The 19,585-nt window shown below is 46.2% G+C and overlaps 2 protein-coding genes across 6 annotated transcripts in view; one reads left to right on the top strand and one right to left on the bottom strand.

The window, feature by feature from the left end:
- Nucleotides 1–389: 389 nt before the first annotated feature.
- Rpl31 (ribosomal protein L31) lies at nt 390–4,455 on the top strand. 2 transcript variants are annotated; one of them, XM_052745080.1, is made up of 5 exons: nt 390–515; nt 860–966; nt 3,020–3,145; nt 4,025–4,137; nt 4,391–4,455. In XM_052745080.1, the coding sequence occupies exons 2-5, from the start codon at nt 860–862 to the stop codon at nt 4,420–4,422; spliced, it is 378 nt and encodes a 125-aa protein (XP_052601040.1). In that variant the 5' UTR covers nt 390–515; the 3' UTR covers nt 4,423–4,455. The 2 variants fall into 2 exon arrangements, with proteins under 2 accessions (XP_052601040.1, XP_052601039.1); XM_052745079.1 differs by having other exon boundaries at nt 474–588.
- Nucleotides 4,456–5,104: 649 nt separating this feature from the next.
- Nucleotides 5,105–19,585, bottom strand: part of Tbc1d8 (TBC1 domain family member 8) — a 134,328-nt gene continuing 119,847 nt past the window's right edge. For 3 of the 4 annotated variants that reach the window (XM_052745072.1, XM_052745071.1, XM_052745074.1), the window contains 10 exons: nt 18,906–19,023; nt 16,461–16,746; nt 15,470–15,599; nt 15,257–15,355; nt 14,709–14,777; nt 13,034–13,274; nt 12,514–12,579; nt 7,551–7,640; nt 7,174–7,271; nt 5,105–6,084 (listed from right to left, as the gene is read on the bottom strand). In XM_052745072.1, the coding sequence (XP_052601032.1) occupies nt 5,629–6,084; nt 7,174–7,271; nt 7,551–7,640; nt 12,514–12,579; nt 13,034–13,274; nt 14,709–14,777; nt 15,257–15,355; nt 15,470–15,599; nt 16,461–16,746; nt 18,906–19,023 (1,653 nt within the window). In that variant the 3' untranslated portion in view covers nt 5,105–5,628. The remainder of the gene's footprint in view (nt 6,085–7,173; nt 7,272–7,550; nt 7,641–12,513; nt 12,580–13,033; nt 13,275–14,708; nt 14,778–15,256; nt 15,356–15,469; nt 15,600–16,460; nt 16,747–18,905; nt 19,024–19,585) is intronic. The other variant, XM_052745073.1, reaches the window with a different exon arrangement.

The following is a 19,585-nucleotide window of genomic DNA, read 5'->3' as shown; positions in this document are numbered from 1 at the left end:
GCCTGGTGTTTACGTGGACCTTTCCGACTTGGGAAATAAGCTCTTTGGTTACGGTCTCAGTCAAACCTGGGCCCTTCTGACAAGCACATCACCTAAAAGATTCAGTAAGTGTAGACTGAATGAATGCGTGAACTCGAAAAACAGAAGAGTGTCTTCGTTGCTGGCCTTGCTCTCCCAGGGTTCAGATTTAAAACCCATCCGGCACCTTCACACAGGGAAGGAAGGACGCTGTTCGCAGCAAAAGGCCAGAAGACTGGCAGCCTCAACCCCGCCCCGGCCCCGCCCCGGCCCCGCCCCGGCCCCGCCCCGGCCCCGCCCCGGCCCCGCCCCGGCCCCGCCCCACGCCGCTCGCTCCGCCTCCGACGCGCCATATTTACATCACAGCCTAACCTTCCACCTTCCCTCGCCACACTTCCTCTTTCCCCGCCTCCCGGCGACCCGGAAGTTGTACTTGCGACGCGGCTTTCCTTCCCACCATCCCTCGCGCCCGTCCTTTCCAGCTTGGGCCCGGCAGAGTAAGTATGGCCGCGGGGTCCTGGCTCTGAAAATCCAGCTCCATCCTCTCCGGGCGCGGGGCAGGCCGGCTAGGTGGGGTTTGTTCCGCGCCGACCCGAGGCTCGACGATCCGGGGCGGTAGGGCCTGCGCTGACGACAGGCTCTGGGGCCGATGGAGGACAGTGGCGGGGCTCAGAGCAGCCGAGCCGCAGGGGTTCCGGGGTCGGGCGTCTGAGGGCTGGGGAGTGCGTGGTGGACTGGCAGGGTCGGCTTTGGGCAACCCTGGGCGGATTCTGAGAGGGGGGGGGCATCGGCTCGGGGTTTTGCCCCGCCTGCTTAGAGCCTCCTGTCGCCTGCGTTTTAGATGGCTCCCGCAAAGAAGGGTGGCGAGAAGAAGAAGGGCCGTTCTGCCATCAACGAGGTGGTGACCCGAGAATACACCATCAACATTCACAAGCGCATCCATGGAGTGTGAGTACCTGGCGGTCGGCGTGGCCCGCGAGCCCCTTCCGGCTTCTGGCTTCTGGCTGTCACTCGAGCATTGCCTAATTGCTGCTTACAGACTTGTGCTTTAGAAAGCACGCGGGTTTGGTTTGGTTTGGTTTGGTTTGGTTTGTTTGTTTGCTTTTTTTCAGTCTGCGTGTACTTTGAAGGCGTGCAGGGTTTGGAGTGTACGGTACTTGTTAGAAACTAGGACCAGGAGGAGGTTGTGTTTGAACTTTAGAGATCAGTGGACTCTGGAAAGCTTGGTGATGGTAAAGCGAGTGTTTTTGTAATCTGGACCACTAAAAGTAAAAGCTTGTGAAGGGAAACCTTTAATAATTTCTGTGCAGCAGGAAGTTAGCCAGTTGCGAATTGCTGAGCCCCAAATGTGAAATCGGATTATGTTCGTCCTCTGACCCATACAGATTCATACTAATACGGGTCGAGTTGTAATCCTGGAAATGCTGAGAGGCAGGTAGGTTACACCAAAGTTACAGTGCAGTGTACGGTAAAGACCCATGGCGATTTGTGAATTTATAAAGAGGCAGTTACAGGGAATGATTATGGGTGCGTACTCCCTTTGTACACGATTTATCTACATATATTCAGATATCCAGCATTTAGAGCAAGATTTCTTGGATTTGGCTGTTCAGACTCTTGTGACAGATTTTGCTGGGTCGAAATGTGTGTGGACATTTTCTGTGGGGTCCCTGCTGTGTGTGAATGCTGCTCGTGATCAGTCACATTCCATGGTACACATTCCCTGAGCTGTGCATGTATGTGAGAAAGTAAAGACCCTGCCCTCCCAAGTTTACCAAAGCGGGAGAGGCGAAAAACGTTTTGAGTTGATGGGGTTTTTTTGTTTAAGTGCCCAGTGTGTTGGGTCCTTCTTTCGTGAAAGGTGCTCGTGGGTGGGCATGGTTTTCAGACATTTTGTACTTCGTTGTAAAAGCCCTGTGTGAGGCTCTCCAGCCTCCCTCCGTTGGTAATGTCTGGGTTTCCATTGTTTTCCAAACCAAACTTGCTCCCTGCTGGCTCTGCCCTCTTGAGAGCCAGTCTGATTGCATTTAAGTGAAGGCAGCAGCATCTTGTTTCCATTGGAACTGCTCAGTGCTCCATCTCTTTCCTGGTGCATCCTGCTTGGTACTTGTAATTGATACCACCTGATGGGTAGCTTGCACGAGCTAGGTCCATTAGACCAGCTGCTGTTATTTCTAACCCTGTTTTTCCAGGTAGGTTGTCAGGTGGGCTTGTTTGGGCGCAGGCTGGTGATGGGTAGAGTGGAGAAAGCAATTCAGTGTGTCTCGCCTGGAGTGGGCCTGACAGGTGCTGGACACAACTGGACTTTTGTGGGTGGGTTTTGGATTTGAGGTCTTCCTGCCCAACTTCCAGTGTTGTGGTTATCGGTGTGCACCATCACCATGCCCTAGAAAGTTTGGTGGGTTTTTTTTGTTGTCTTAAATACAGGCTCCCTGTTAGGTGTAGTTGTGGTTGTCCTAGAACTAGCTATGTAGACCAGACCAGACCAGGCTGGCTTTGATTCAAACAAATCCACCTGCCTTTGCCTCCCAGATGCTAGGATTAAAGGAGCACAACACCACATCCAGCTCATTTTGGGTTTTTTTATTCATTTGATTGAAAGCATAAAATCTAGGTAAATGGCCCTCATGGTTCCACAGAATACTGCCTTTCTCTGTACATGTTTGCCTGTGTGTATGTTCACCATATGGATGCTGGGAGCCAAACCTGGGTCCTTGGCAAAAGCAAGTTTTCTTAACCACTGAGTCCCCAGCATTTTAGGACTGCTGTGAGAGTAGACCACGTTTGTGAATGATAAGCTGGGAAAGCATGGCACTTTGTGCTTGGATTGTGAGATATCTGGTGTTTATTTCAACATCTTGTTCCAAGTGCCGGTGCTAGGACCTGGACATTTCATGCTTGTAGGGGTGTGTTTCTGACTACTTCGATTGTTTTATGAGGGAATGCATTTATATATTATGTGTAATCTATGATTTTTATATCCTTGTGTTTTGAACCTCAGGGGCTTCAAGAAGCGTGCCCCTAGGGCACTCAAAGAAATCCGGAAATTTGCCATGAAGGAGATGGGTACTCCAGATGTGCGCATTGATACTAGGCTCAATAAAGCCGTCTGGGCCAAAGGAATAAGGTACTGAAGTTATATTTGTTACAATGATGCCAGTTATTCCTTCTATATATATAGTCTATGTGACAAATTTGGAAGTTTGGTTACCAGATGTGGAGTATAAAGATAAAGGACAATGGCTCTAAGCTAGTGTCATTTGTTGTAAGTAAGGGAGAGAACCGTGTTAGAGCTTGATGAGATCTGGGAGAGATTGGGACCTGGACGAGCGCCATTGGGAGCATGAGAAGCTCAGAGAAAGTGGTGTTTCTGAACCTGAGGTGCTGGCCAGTCCTGAGGAAAGAATCCTCCTGCTGCCTGCCCAGGGGTTGATTTGTGTCATGTCCTATAACATGAGAGGGTTCTCACAGAGTTTTTTCCAACCTGGATGTAAATAATGCTGAAGTTGGTAAGTCCCCTTTAAAGGGGAGTAAGTAGGAAGATGGAAGGGGGTGCTGCTTGCTGCTGGCAGTATTTAATCTTGCAACCTCTAAAGTAGGACTATATTAGATTATCCAACAAGGAGCGAAAGAGCCTTGTTTGTAGGAATCTGGGGCCTAAGAACACCTAGCACATCCTGAGATGGTGAGGGAAGGAGATAACTCAGCTGCACTGCTTCTGCAAAGGGAAGGGTTGTGGGTGCCTTTTATTTGAATTAGTGGATATTTCTGTCGACAGCCATTTTCTGCCTAAAAACAATTGGTTTTCATTGGTGGCTGCCTTAATATATCCTAACAAGCGTGAACCTTGAGATGGCAGCTTGTTGCTCATTCACCTGGGTATATTTCAAGGTCAGATAAAAGTGTTTATCAGAGCATTAGAAGCAGGAATGGATGTGTGAGTGCTGCTAGTAGCTGGCTCCTGACAAGAAGCATTGACCTTAGCGACACATTTCTATTTTATTAGGAATGTTCCATACCGTATCCGTGTACGTTTGTCCAGAAAACGTAATGAGGATGAGGACTCACCAAACAAGCTTTACACATTGGTAACTTACGTACCTGTTACCACATTCAAAAGTAAGTTCCATGCTCTTCCACAATTTCACCAAATTATAGCAGAAAATTATTAGCATCTTTAACCCAAAATTTGTTCATCAAATGTTGGGTGCCTTTTTTCGGTGAAGAGATGAGTGGCAGGCAAAATTAGCAGACCTTTATTTAAAACTGTCTGATGTGGGGGAATGCAAAATAGTGACATTCATGACAGTGGAGTGTTGTGCAAGTGCTCGAAAAGATGGGATGTTGACTGGCTGTCACTTCTTCCTTCTAGATCTACAGACAGTCAATGTGGATGAGAACTAAGCTGCAGAGTGTCAAATAAAGTTGGAGAACTACCTTCAGGTTTTGGTTTTCCTTTTTGTTGTCTGTCACACCGGTGGAGTTTTTGGTATTGTTGGGAATTATTTAGAACCACTGCGCTGGGGACGTGGGAAACTGGAAGTATGTGTGTGACATGTTCTTTTCACAGAAATCCATGTATTAGAGTTCTGGGTTTTGGTTTTTCAAGACACAGTTTTCTCTGTGTAGTTCTGGCTGTCCTGGAACTTGCTCTGTAGAACAGGCTGGAATTAAAGGCAGGCACCACCATGCCTGGCTTGTGTGTGGCTTTTAGCAAAGAAGCTACAGTATTAGGTCTCACTTTAGTCCCAGCTGTGTATGTGAGCCTAAAATTAAGGATTGGGGTTATAACTGTTACATGATACTGAAAATCTGTTGTGTGGGTCCTAGGAATTAAACTTAGCCAGAAGACCAAAGCTGACACTCTGTCTTTACCAAAAGCTGACACTCTATCTTTACCAACCACTACATTGCATTCCCTGGAATATGCTAGACCCTTAAGACAGCGTTTCTCTGTAACATCCCTGGCTGTCCTGAAATTCAATCTATAGACCAGGCTGGCCTCGAACTCACAAAAGGTCTGTCTGCTTCCTTAGTGCTATTGTTTTGGTGTTTTGTTTTTTTTTTTTTAATTTAAAAAAGTCAGTACAAAAAAAAGATTTTTATTAAAAACGGGGTGAGGGGGCAACATTGAAAGCATGGTTTGTTTTTGGAAGGACATACAAAGTGAATACAACGAAATATATTAAAATGGTTTCAATTACCAGCATTGAAACAAAATTAGTGCAAAAAAAGCCAAATACAGTTGTGCAGACAGTGGTTCTGGGATCTTGGAGGTGAGCCTGTTTCTTGACCTCTCCCATTACCAGTGGTACATGAGCCTGGGGTTGATGTCTCTTGGTTACTGTAACATCTTTTTGTCCATCAAAGGATAAGCTCATAGCAGAAACACTGGTTTGAGCAAAGTTGATAGTCACAGTGTAAAGGGCATTCCACCTCTGACAACCTCCTAATAAATAGAACTGTGTGAGTTGCAGCAATTCCCCGGCCGTGGCTCTGAGGTTGGTTATCCACATACTCAACTCAGACTGAAATCTGGACAGTGACTGACAACAGTCCAGTTCGTGCTTTGGTGTGGCGGGTTCCAGTGTGTTCCCCGACAATTCCTGGCTACAGGTTATTCAGCTTCAGTTCAGGCTGTGGTGGGTGGCTCATTTCCAAAGCTTTGAGACTGTACTGATTGAGCTTGGCATTTTCAAGTTTGGACTTAATGTTGAGTGGCTTTTCAAAAAAGTTTACCAGTGACTGCTCAGTGAGAAGGGAGGCCAGGATATGTTCCAGGGAGACAGTCCAGTCCCCTTCCCCTGCCTCAGGAAAGGCCCGAGGGTCCTGGGGAGTCTTCCCAGTCTCAGCAAAAACCGAGTCCTGTTCAGGAGAAGGAGCTGAGGCCTGCAGCTCCTCACCACATTCCTGGGAGCAGCTTCCTGAGCTGCTGCTTCGCTGGCCCACTTCTCCTATCTGTAGTAGCAGAGTGGTTACTGTGGCAATGGCTTGGTACAGCTCGTTTTCCTCTGGATCTTCATGGAACATACTGTACAGAGTTTTACAGAACTGGATAAATTCTCTCTAGAATTATAAAAAAAAAAAACTATCAGAAAAGCATGTACCATTTAATTTTTGTTCGATAGGAGCTCACTGTTTTAAGACTGTCCACAGCTTGTAGTCCTCCTGCCTCACTGACAAACACTGGGTTACAGGTGTCTACTGTTAGTTCCTTGTTCCATGTGCAGAAAATATAAAAAGGCTTATGAGTTAGTGAGAAATGCCAGCTCGGGATGCACACATTCTCCAAAGAAAATCCAGAGCTACACTTGCTTTTTAATGGGAAAATGGCATGTGGCACATATCTTTAAACCCAGTGTTTAGGGGACAGGCATCCTAGGGCTACAAAAAAATTACCTTACATTCAGTGATCTAGAGGAAACTTCCACAATTACTTTATGACAGCTAAAGTAAGGTATCTACTGTAACTTGATGTCTAGTTTATACCTGGGTGAAAACAGTGACCGATGTTCCAAGTTAAGCAGACAGCTCTGGGTATTTTAGACCACTCAGTAGTATAAGGTTTTTCAGGGACTCATTTGGTCTGCTATTTTGGAGGGGTAGTAGAATAAGTAAATATTTCAGGACTATCAAGTGTTGTTATTTGGTGGTGGTAGATATTTTCTTAAAATAGTACAGACAGCTCTGGGTGATTTAGCTATCACATTTGTGAGGAACAGAAAGTTACCCGTATAAAGCTGGGGAGGATCAGGGACTGCCTACCTAGCTTAAGGTTCAATGAGAGACTTGAAGGAAGTAAGGTAGAAGACACCCATTGAGCTTTTATGCACAACCTACTCATGCTCTAGAGCCTCCCGGTACATGGCACGAAAAAACATTCACATCTTACACAGGAGCATTCAAAACCTTAAGCCTATTATTTCTCACATACTGGCAAGAAGACCCTTTTCAAATTAAACCTGCCATCATACCACTTGTATAACAATTCTTTTCTGGGAAATGGTCAGAGGTATGGGAGACTTGAGTATTTATCATTCTGCAGCCTCCTGTTTGAAAGAGGTGACTTGATCACAACACTGGTCTGGGAAGTCATAAGATCCATGGGCCCAAGCTGCCAAAATGGTTTGTTTTCTTCCCAAACGAAGTCCTTACCTGGCTCATTTTGGGCAACTCTTTCTCCGTTTTATCCTTTTCTTTGGCTAAATCTTTAATCATCTGTTTCAGTTGTTTCTGATAATCAATTGTGTCACCTTGAAAAGGGGAAACAACAGTTTAAATTCTATGAAAGCTATGAAATTGGGATAGTAAGGGAACAGGGTCCCACTAAGCAAATTTCATATACAGCCAAAAAGCACGATTACATTTTCACAACTGACTCCATAGCCCTGTCCTTAGGACCTTCCTGTAAAGAATCCTAGAAAGATCGAAGCAGCAGAAGGGACTCAGTGAACAGGCAGTCAAGCAACATGGGCTGAATGGTAACGGGGGAGGGGACAGGCTGCTAGGAGCAGATGAGAACAGATACTTGCCATTGGGCTTACCCAATACCAGTGGTCTTGATGTTGACAGCAGAGGATTCTTCAATGGTGACTGACTGTCTCTGTCATTTTCAGTGAGTGCTTAAAAGAAAATATTAAAATTGGAAACATTCTCTGCTTAACTGAAAAAGCTAGACCCAAAGGCTAAGCCATCAGTTCCTAATATTGCTGTAAAGGTACAGAACCTGTAAAGCCAAATGAAGAATAAGCAAAATCTGTTCTGTGTATGTAGACATGACTGACTAGCATACAAATTCATATGAAACACTGCTGAGGTTGACCTGGAAAAACAGCAAACCCCAGTAGCATTGTCATTGTCTTGACAACGAGTGAGTACATAATTAGCATATTTAGATAGTGTAAGTGGGGGTTTGGGGGGGAGAGGGGTGTTGAGACAGGGTCTTTACATACATAGCCCTGGCTCCTATACAATGTAGGTTTTTAAGTAGCATTGGCTTCCAAAGAGCATCATACTGGTGTTTTTTGGCTTTTCAAGACAGGGTTTCTCTGTAGCTCTGGCTGTCCTGTACACTCCATTGTAGACCAGCTGGCCTCAAACTCTGAGATCCACCTGCCTCTGCCTCCTGAGTGTGCCACTCTGCCTGGCCCAGACTGGTTTTTGTGACGTATACTAAAAATAAAACAGAAGTCTCAGAAGGTGCTGGTAAAAGCAAAATGGTTCAGCCAGTTTAGAAAACATTTTGATGTTTCTTAAACTTAGCTAAATGGTGGTTCAGGCCTTTAACCCCAGCAGAGGAAGGCAGATCTACACAGTGAGCTCCAGATGCTGCCTGAGAACAGAAGTTTTCAGATAGTCAGCAGTTAAGAGCACAGGTTGCTCTGCCAGAGGACCCAGGTTTGATTCCCAGCATACATTGTGGCAGTCAACTGTTTTGTAACTCCAGTTCCAGGGGATCTGGCCTCTGGGCAGCAGCAAAAATAAGGTTAAACCCAGAAACCCCACTTCTGTACATCTACTGGGGAGGATGGAAACTTAGCGTAAAACTGATAGCAACAACACAACCCTAGCTAGCAGCAGGGGTGGTCCTAGCCACACAGTGAGCGCTCATGTGACCAGGACGGATGCTACAACATGGACCACTGAACAGTTACCAGAAGCTAGGCAGTAATGGCACACAGTGTATCCACTTAACACCTGCATAGGCAACACCACAGGCTGCAGGAACATGGGCTGGTCCAGGGCAAGAGTTTTTTAGGATGATGGACAGGTGATTATAGAGTCACTGCACTCCTTAATAAAAGTTATCTAGGTTGACAAAAGTCTAGAGGTAAAAGACTGGAACTTAGGATAAAATTAAGATGTGATTTAAGAAACTTCCACAAGATGGCCCCAAACAACTATCTGGGATGGCAACTCAACTGGCCTAAAATTGTAGGCAGTGGCCCTGTGAGTCCACTCAATATTTACAGGAAAATTATGGGACCTCACTGGTGCTTGAAGCTATTGGGATAGAAGGGTTTATAGAACAGTGAAGAGCTTGTCCCAAGGAGAATTGCATACACAAGCCACTAAGAAAATCCTTGAAGAACCAGTACATGCAGCTGTAATGACAGAAAAGAGAACTGAGTCAGTGAGCTCGAGCATTCACAGGGAGCATGGCCTCATTTTTATATTTCTGTGTATATGTAGTTGGTGGTTCTACACTGTAAATGGGTGGAGACATTTTACATTAAGGCTTTCACTGTTGGACTTGGTTATTTGAAACTTGCCATTCCAGACTTCATATGCTAACTCACCTCTTGACACCATGAGTAGGAAAATCAAAGGTAGTGATGTAGCAAAGAGTCAAGTCCAGCACAGCTAGGACTGCAGCTCCCCAGTGCCTCACTCATATGCAGACTAGGTGGCCCTGCACCTGCGGCAAGCCCAGAGCCCTCTCAAGTAGCTTTGTAGTCTATGGGCTAGGTAGGTTTGCCCCACCCTTTTGAGTTCACTACTGACCCATCCACTGGAGGGATCATTTGCACCAAAGCCAGCAACTGGATATGCTGTAAGGACAAGCCCTGAAGTGAAGACTGCTCTGGTGGACATGAGACAGTTGTCCACCCTCAGCACCAGCATGGTTTTAACTGTCTACCCAGTCTAGGATCACCTGGAAAGTGGCTTGATGAATCCGGATTAAGCTGGCTGATAGACATACCTGTGAGAATTTAATTGGGTTAACAGGTGAGAAGACTCACTGGGCAGCACCATTCCAAGTCTGAGGTCTTCCTATGAGTAGGGAAGTTGAACTGAGCACTGGCCTGCGTTAGTTCATTGCTTTCTGTTGACTTGGGGCTGTGATGTGACAGCTCTGGGTTCCTGTCACCCCACAATGATGGCCTAAAGCCTGGAATTGTGAGCTAATAAACTGGAAGTGCTTTTGTCAGTGTTTTATCACAACAGGAAAGACTGGGTCAGCTGGACCCACCCCAGTACATCTAATTTCAGCCTGGTCTTCAAGGGTCCAAGAAGCAACTACCCCGTCTCCTGTGCTTCCTGAGCTGTTGGGGCCTTCTTACATTCTGACTATTCACTTTTTGTTTGTTTTGGGTTTTTTGAGACAGGGTTTCTCTGGCCTTGGCTGTCCTGGAACTTGCTCTGTAGACCAGGGTGGTCTCGAACTCAGAGATCCGCCTGCCTCTGCCTCCTGAGTGCTGGGATTAAAGGTGTGGACCACCACTGCCTGGCTTCACCTTATTTTTAGAAAATTTAAATTCTTATTCATTCCCCTTCATACATTAATGTATTTTTTGTTTACATATTTTTGCCATGACTTGACAACCTTTTCTGCCCCTCCTTTTCAATTTATGCTGTATTTTTTAATAGTTTTTTGAGTCCAACATAAGAAACTTCATGCTTTTTTTCATTCCTTAATTTTGTTTTCAAGCATGCTCCTTATTTAGAGTTTAAATTTTTCCCCTAGACTTTCTCCTTTTTTCCTTTTCTCTTGCTCTTTTCTCTTCCCTCAGTAACAGCTCCCCTATCCAACTGTGTTTCCCTTGCTTCTATTAGGCGGCCTTTCTTCCATCTTTTCCCATTATTTCCACACTTACCCTAAATAGTTTCACAACAATTTATAGTGTTACCATTTCCTAGTCTCTTGTCAGTGACTATCTTAGGTTTTAACTAATCAAGTAAGACACGGCACACTCATCCTGTTGAAAAGGGGGCTCATGTGGTCCTACCCCTTCCTGAGGCCCAATGGGCAGTTAGTGGTTGCTGAGAAAGGAAGAAGCCTTTTCTTCATAGTCAGGTGTCTGTGCTCACTGAGTCATCAGAGGAAAAAGAAAAATAGATACATGACACACATGTATGGAAATGTATACTGAAACCCATTATGTATATGCTATTAAAAAGTTCTAAATGCTTTATTAAAAGTTTTCTAGTAAAAAAACCAACTGATCATTTACTTCAAAGAGCATACAGACAAGCTGATTAATTCAATCTGGGACCTGAGAAAAGTCAGTAGCCAAAGAAAAATTTGCAAGCATGAGGACCCAAGTTCAAATCTTCAGAACTCCTGTAAAAGCTGAGTGTGTTGGAACACATCTATAATCGCAGCGCTCATCCGGGGAGATAGATGTAGACAAGAGAATCCCCGGAAGCTGTACAGACCAGCCAGCCTGATAGTACAAAGCTGCAAACAACCAAGAGACTCCTTTGAAACAAGGTGAAAAGTGAGAACGGACACTCCAGGTCCTCTGACTTGGATGTGAATATGCATGTGTAAACAGATTTTAAAAAAATGTTGAAAATGAAAAACTCAAAACCACCACCTACCACCACAACAGAAAGCATTATATGTGACCCAGAAGAAATATCAAGGATGGGGGACAAGGATGAGAAAATACTACATTCAAACATTAAGAAAAAGTTCAAAAAACATGACCAGGGCCTGGAGAGATGGCTGCTCTTCCAGAGGACTTGGGTTCTAATCCCAGGACCCACATGATAGCTCACAACCATCTATAACTCCAGTCCCAAGAGATCTGATGCCCTCCTCTGGCCTCAGCAAGCACCAGGTATGCACATAGTATACAGACTTACACATGGACAAAACACCCATACACATAAACAAGAGCTTGACTATCACAACTCAGATATGATCCAAGTGACCAAAACCTAAGAATCCACAAAAGAAAGCAAGATAAAAAGAATGGATTCTATTCATTTAAGTTATAGCAAAAGACTTATTATTAAATCTAAAGGAAGGGCATGCAGACCTAATAGACATTTAAAATTGAAAATAGATAAGACCAGAGAAGAGCTCCATTCAGTCAAGTCAAAAAGCCAAGAAGTACTAAAAATTTAAAGGAAACCCCCCAACTCTACAAAGGCAGAACCTCTTTTCTGCAACCCTAAAGAGCCAGGAAAAATATGGGGCAATATATTCTATATTCTAGAAGTATTTGCTGACAATTTATATAAATTTTATATTACTGAAACCTACATATTTTGATACAGTCTCCATCAATGTTTCAAAGATAGATGCATCTTAATACCTCATCTCAAATTTGCTACATAGCCATAGTGTCAAAAATAGCATGACATTGTGGGGGGTGGGGCACGCCTTTAATCCCAGCACTTGGAAGGCAGACGAATCTCTGATTTTGAGGCCTAACTTGTCTACAGAGCAAGTTCCAGGGCAGCCAAGGCTATTTGAAAAACAAAAAAAAAAGCAAAACAAACTGTAGCACGATGATACTAACAAACAAAAGACCCAAAGACCAATGAAATAGAAGAGAGGACCAAGAAATAAACCCATCCAACCAATCTTCAACAAATGAATCCAAAAATGCATTGCAGGGTGGGAGGGGGGAGAGAACAGATGGTACTGGGAAAACTGAATGTCCACATGGAGAAAAGGGAAACTGAATTTAGAAAGAACCGGTCAATGTCCTGCACAAAGCTGGCCTTGTGCTGAAGCACAGCCCAAACTGACTTTCTTACCTGGTGGGATATGAAGCCTGTATAGCAGCTTAATCTTCTCATTCATTTCTCCATTGTACATAACGTCTGCAGATTCGAGAGAAATCGGGTACAAATGAATTCCGTTAGTCATTGGCTCAAGCTCAGAGTAAGGCCAATGCTTGTTGCTTCAAGTACCCTCAACCCAAAGGCACCCCATACAGAAATGATGGAACTAAATGATGGAACTGCAGGGTAACTCATGGCTATTGTGCTTCTCAAGATTTTGGTTTTCTGCACAGCAAACCATAGCCACACCTTAGGAATCAAGGATAACAGGTCAGTGGCTTTAAATATGGAGAGCCAAATCCCTCTCCTCCCTGAAGGACATGTAAGGGTGACTCTAACAGGAACCTGCAGAGCAATATTTTAAAATCAGGGTGATGTTAAGCAGGCTAATTATAAACACACTGATTGTGTGGATCTTCCCGGCGGCAGTCCACCTCATCTCCTGTTCATAGATAAATGCAGAATCTTACAGTGAAAACCTGAAGAGTCATACCTAGACAGCTTACGAAGGCTTTGAACTCCATGAGCTGGTCCATGTTGTCATCCAGGAGCCTGAAGGTCCTCTCAGCGAGAATCTCGGTATGGACCCCGCAGGTCCATGGTGACACCAACTGGAACAGGTGTGCAAACTGCCGGGCATCAATGCGGTACTGCTCAGCATAGGGCCTGCTGGGGTCATGGCGCAGGGCCATGGGCTTGGGGTGCTCCCAGTAACAGCTCATCATGTGTGCTCTCTTAAAGCATGAGGGAGAGAAAAGCCGTGTTACGCGGGGCCATTAGTGCCTTGGGAGCCTGTGCACGTAAAGCTGAGGCCAGCACAGCCCTCTCCCCTGGCTGTTTGGCCTCAGAAAGTGCTGCTTATTAGCTGGCAATGCTAAGGGACCAGACAGGTGAAAAAGCTGTCACCACCTCACCCAAAGCCAGCAAACCTAGAATTAAGATAAACATTCCTCAACAGAAGGATGACTAAGTTAATGGCCATGTGGAGGTGTTTCCTTGTTATCCTTGCCCACATGAATGTGAATTTTGATTTCATTACAAAAATTTTTAGAATTTTTTTGCAAAAATATATTTTTTTCTTTGTGATAAAATATACATGACACAAAATGTATCATTTTATCCAGTTCTAGATGTGTAGTTCAGTTGACACAGTTTTAATTATGAGATACTTTTTATTATTTTCACTGACAATGGCTATTTGAAATTAAGAAAGGACACATGGATTTACAGTGTCAAAAGGTACACTCTGCAGGACAGCCTGTGTAACTTTACCCAAATACCCCAAAACTGGAACTCCAGTTTGCTATACTATTTTCAGTTAAAAATAAAACTGGGCTGCAGAAGATCAGCACACATGCAAGAGGCGCTATCTGTTGACAAAATGTTAGCAAGAGAGATTAAGTTAAAAAGAAAAAAGTTGAGGTAACTAACTTGGTATAGTGGTACATGCCTGTTATCCCAGCTACTTGAGACATAGGAGCATCACAAGCTAGAAGCCACCCTGAGCAACTTAGACCCTCCTTCAAAAGAATTTGATTTAATTTAAATTAAGTGCCCTAAAAAGCCAACTATACCCCAACAATGATGATTATGCAGCACAAGGAGGTGTTGAGATCACCACGGGAAAAATCTATGAAACAGCTACAGACCAACCACATAATACAAAAGTGTCCATGTGTACTGTGAGGCCGAAGCAGGAGTAAATCACGGTCACTTCAGAACAATCACTGTTTGTCTACTCTGGACCAGGAGCCTACACTCACTAGGACATTGCAGAGCAATGAGAATCAGCACAGCATACATAGCACAGCCTCAATGCCTCACTACCAGTGCACAGCTGTTTGGGTGTAGGGGCTGCACAGCCCTCTTGGGCTCTCCTGGGATCACACTAGCTCCTCCCTTCATGTGCCAGCCTGAGGCTGGCCTCCAGGGAAGATCAACGCACACACAAGAGGCATTAATCTGTCGAGAGAGTGTTAAGGTGAGGGTTTTCTGATATGGCAAGTAGGTGAGCAGTTCTAGCCTCTGCTACCAGAGAAAAAACACATGGCAGGCCCCCTCAGGCAACCATTAGCCCTTACAAGAAGCCACAAGCCCACAGGCAGACTGGGCCCTGCGGGCTAGGACCTGGCTCATGGCCCAGGACTCCCTCCCCCTAGATTTCCTACCTTGAATAAGTCGTACAGTTCGTCAAGGTCTTCAGGAAGAATGGAGACTTCTGGGATAACAACACGGAGCTTAGGGAAAGAATTGACAGTGATGGAGTAACGCCCAGGCGTGTACCCCCCACACCCCTGAGACGATCAGGGGGAGAGTCACTCTCCCTCCTAGTGGGGACATGGGCAGCACCCTTGTCCCGATAGCATCAACTCCTATAGACTGACTTCCCAGGTGTTTTGTCTTCAACACCTGTCCAGTCTGCACACACGATCTGAGCCAACCTATGAAGCTCTTTGGAGGTGGAAACAGTGTAGAGATACATTGCCCTGTTTATAACCATGGGAACTGAGGCTCCCGATAGTTAGCTGCTCACAATTTGACTCTGAAAATTTCATCACATTCAATGTGACATGGTGGCAGTTTTTAGTTCAGTGAGAGAGAGAGAGGAAGGAGGAGGAGGGAGGAGGAGGAAGCCCTTCCTGTGTTTTATGACCAGTGAGGGCTGCACTCACGGTCAGCTCATCCCACGAACCCCAAGGAGGTGTCCTCTGCTCACCACGTTCTGCTTGGTGGTGTCCTCGTGGCCTTGCAGGACCCTGATCCTGTGCTTGCATCGCAGGTGTTCAATCTGCTCCACAGACTGGTTTCCAAATTTCTGCAGACACAGGGGCTGCTGAGTCCAAAGCTAACAGGAAGCCACCAGCAACCCTCCCTCCACGTCTGTATCCCAGGCACACTTCTGCCTCCAACTAGGAAGGGGCTCCTGTACCTCATAGGAGTCCCGGATTAGGTCAGCAATGTCGGTCACGGGATAGGGCTCCTGGTCATCAGAGAAAAAGGCATGGTGGCTGCCAATGGGGGGCCCCGGACTGTCTTCATTCTTAATGTGATCTAGAAACCTGAGCACACCCCACACAGTTAAAGCCCGCATCTGCCCTCATATGGATACCACAGGCACATGAGATCCCAGCACACTCTAATTCTTGGAGCAGGGCAAGGCACCACTATGGTCACTCCAGCAGAAACAGCCAACACTCCAAAAGCCAGGCTTGTGGACTTGGATCTGTACGTTGCTAAGCCTTGAGGCTCTCCAGTGAAGCCAGTCAGCATCAACTGTGCCTATGTGTGGTTTTAAGCTTCTAACATAGTCTGAAAAGAACCATCTATCTGTCTCCCAGACCCAGGCTCCAGGCTTAGCCTCATGTGATTTTTCTGTCACAGTAACTCATTTACCGCTAGAGCAATGGTTCTCAACCTTCCTAACGCTGAGACCCTTTAACATAGTTCTTCATGAATCATAATGTAAATATCTGATATGCAGGATATCTATCTAATATTCAACCCCAAGGGGGTCGAGACCCATAGGTTGAGAACCAATACCTTCTACTTAGTACCTGACCCTTCCAATTGGCTGCTGATACATGAGCCAGCATTTCCTGGTGGTTCTCAATCCTGTTCAGCACCACTAAGACGTTTTATCTTCTTAGAAGAAAAAGCCCGTAGGGCCCCATTGTCCCTGAACTCTCATTTGGCAGAAAGAGAGAGAGAAGATGGCAACCTTCTTTGCATCCCATTGGTGGGGCCACATGAGACTCATTCTGGAGAGACCACAGGAATGACAGGTGCCCAGGGGCAGTGTGGGACAGAAAGCTTCCACAGATGTGGCACCCTTGCTGTGGTCTCCCTCTGCCATCTTCCAGTTGTTCCAGCTGTAACCTCACTCCCCCCATTAGCCACAGCAGGAAGTAGCCGGAGCCCACCTGCTGAGGATCATCAGGGCCTGCCCGTCATCCTTGCTGCTGCACAGCTCCTCGGCGTTGGCTTCCAGCACAGCTAGCCCCAGCTGGAAGATGGCTTTGATCCCATCATAGAAGAAGCAATCGACCACATTCACAGCACTCTCCAGAGGCATGATGCTGAGGAACAGAGTCAGGAACCAGGAGAGCGAGATGGACGCCAGTGCCGAGAGGTCGTTCATGTGCTCTGCCAGCTCTGGGAGGTGTTCCCTGATGAGCTCCTCAAAGACAGACTGGTCCACCTGAGCCCCTGCCGAAGAGAGCAGGAAGCTCTGGTAGGGAAGACTCGTGCTCTCCAGGGTGGGGCTGAGACTAAGCTTGCTCTAAGTCTTAGAAGATGATGTAATGAAACAAAAATCTGAGTCCAGGAAAGAACATGTGTTTAATTCACTAAGTCTTGACAACTGACCACAGTCATTCAATATAAGGACAAGCTTGCCAAAACTTAGCGCTTAGTCAACTGGTTATCAATGGGACTGGGGGAGTCCTAACCCCTGACTGTACCTTACACATCAAAAAACCATAATGGAAACCAACCATAGACCTAAAGGCAAACACTCATAATTTAGAACTTCTAGAAGTAAAATGGGAAATGAGCCAGCTGCTCACTCAGGCAAGGCAGAGAGCCATGAAGACAGCCAGATGCCATCAAGGGCACATAGATATCCAAAATGGCACAGCCCCTCCCTCTCTCTCTCTTTCTCTCTCTGTCTCTGTCTCTGTCTCTGACTCTCTCTCTCTCTCTCTCTCTCTCTCTCTCTCTCTCTCTCTCTCTCACACACACACACACACACACACACACACACACACACACACACACACACACCCCCACTCGTTCTGCTTCTTACTCCTACAGGCTGACAGACCCTTCACTTCTCGGGCCACAGTCTCCAAATGTATCTTCCTAATTGGGCTCTATAGCAAGCCAGGTACCAAAGTCTCTATCAGCCTGGTTCCCCATTCTGACACCCTAAGTTCGGGTTGTTGTTGTTTTCCTGTTACATTTATTTGTTGGTGTGTGTGTGTGTGTGTGTGTGTGTGTGTGTGTGTGTGTGTGTCAGAGAGAGAGAGGGGGGGAGGGAGAGAGAGAGAGAGAGGGAGGGAGGGGTGGAGGAGGGCATCCGTGGAGATAGGAGGACAACTTGCTGGGATCAGTTTCCCCTTCTACCGTGTGGGCCCTCGAGATCACACTCGAGTCATAAGGCTCTGCAGACAGCACTGTACCCACAGGGTCATCTTCCCTGCCCTGACACCTTCATTTTATTTGTTATTTTTTGTTTGTTTTGTTTTTCAATTCAAGGTCTCTCTATGTAGGCCTGGCTGGCCTCAGACTCACAGAAATCCACCTGCTTCTGCCTCCCAAGTGCTAGGATTCAAGGTGTGTATCACCATGCCCAGCTACCCTAACTTTAAACCACTCTGACGTCTCATCTGGATTACTAAGAAGTACCCGCCTGCAAGAATATTGCCAAATTGAAACAACGTACTGCTTTCTCCACTAGGAGGTTGTGGGGCCATGGAGATTGTGCACATCCACATCTAAACCATACCAGAGAGGGATCTAGCCAGTGCAGGCTACGTGGGTCCTGGCTCGCCAAGACCCCGCTATGGTTAGGATATAATTTAATCTTGGCCGGTCCTGGAGACTCTTGTGTAAGGCTTGGATTCTAGGGTGGTGTGACTTGGCGGTCGGGCCTAATGAAAGGTGCTAGGGTTTGGGGGGACAAGACACAGTTCTCCTGCAAAGACTGAAATAAAAGAAGTAAATGTGTCCTTACCTAACTCTGTCTGCTTCCTGGTTAGAGTGATGACCACATGCTCCAACATGCATTCCCCACTATTGCCAGAACTCAATCTTGTAGGTACTGTATACCCTTCAACCTTCAAAACTGAGCTAAACCAACCCGTCTCTTAAGTAACTGGCACCAAGTATTTCCTTATAGCAATAGCAACAAAACAAAATGGACCAATACAAGCCCAGACTGGAAAAAAGAAAAAAGCTTTCTCCCAATCTCCTTCTGTGGGTCTCCTCTAGGGGATGAGGACATCTGCACAAGCTGGCTTGGTAACCCAGAGGATTGCCACTCCCTTTCCAGGCCACGGCATCCACGCGAACACTGATCTGCTCCTTGGACCCAGAGACTTTCCCTTCCCTCTTATATATTCATCTAGCTATTTGTTTCAGTGTGTTTGCTTTTCATTCCAAACTCCACAGTGTTTCACAGCATTAGCTGGTTTTCTTTACTGCTACAACGACAGAGAACTTCCCTGGATTAAATGTTGTGTGTATGCATGCAGACTGGCTGAGGGGAGTGGGTTATGAGCAAGGCTGACTATAACTATCTTCCCCGGGCTCAGGCACCACCCCCCAGATATGGAGGAGGAGGAGGAGAGAGGCAGGCAGTTTACCGATCACCCGGTGGTTGAAGTAATCCGGCAGCATCCGCTCACACACGGCAACCAGCAGCCAAAAGGCTTCCTCCTCTTTGGCATACAGCAGCAACACCGAGGTCAGGATGTTCATGGACTGCACAGAGGGTCCCAGAGGAGACAGTTAGTGTCCAGGCTACCCAGTGCCACACAAACATTACAAACCCACAAGCAGGGGGCTGGAAGTGGACAAGCACTGGCCTAGTGTGCTCAAAGCCCTGGGTTTGAACTATAAAACAAAATAAGCCCAAGCAACCACCAGGGTAGAGTTTATAGGTGAAAAACCGAGCATTCCCCAAGTAGAATGACACCCAGACGTGGAATGGTCATGGGTTAAATAGTTAGCCTACACTGTAGTTAGCGGTGACACGGCTTCAGGCCTGGGTCAATACAGCTATTTTCTGTACATTCAGACGGCATTCGGACACACATATACTTCGATCACCCACTGACTTTGCTGATTCACTGACATATTAAATCTTACATTTGCCAGTGTCAGGGCTTCTAACCCAGTCTTCCGCTGGACTGCTGTCTGAATTCCCTGGACTTTCACTTTGTGCTTGCTCGCTGAAACCCCAACACCCCCACCACCACCACCCCACCCCCGCCGAACAGCTCACGGAACCTTCCTCCATTCCCAACAGGAAGTGACTGGCCCA

This window comes from Peromyscus californicus, unplaced genomic scaffold (genome assembly GCF_007827085.1).
Source record: "Peromyscus californicus insignis strain IS unplaced genomic scaffold, ASM782708v3 Scaffold_19__1_contigs__length_69161282, whole genome shotgun sequence".
Lineage (NCBI taxonomy): Eukaryota > Metazoa > Chordata > Mammalia > Rodentia > Cricetidae > Peromyscus > Peromyscus californicus.
Note: the sequence above shows the minus strand (reverse complement) of the source record. Positions and strands in the feature narration are given on the sequence as shown.

Excerpts from the sequence above, each read along its gene's own strand:
- Rpl31 (XM_052745080.1), top strand. The coding sequence starts at position 860 with ATGGCTCCCGCAAAGAAGGGTGGCGAGAAGAAGAAGGGCCGTTCTGCC. Across the intron at positions 967-3,019 it reads CACAAGCGCATCCATGGAGT|GGGCTTCAAGAAGCGTGCCC; the intron begins GTGAGTACCTGG and ends TTTGAACCTCAG. Across the intron at positions 3,146-4,024 it reads GTCTGGGCCAAAGGAATAAG|GAATGTTCCATACCGTATCC; the intron begins GTACTGAAGTTA and ends CTATTTTATTAG.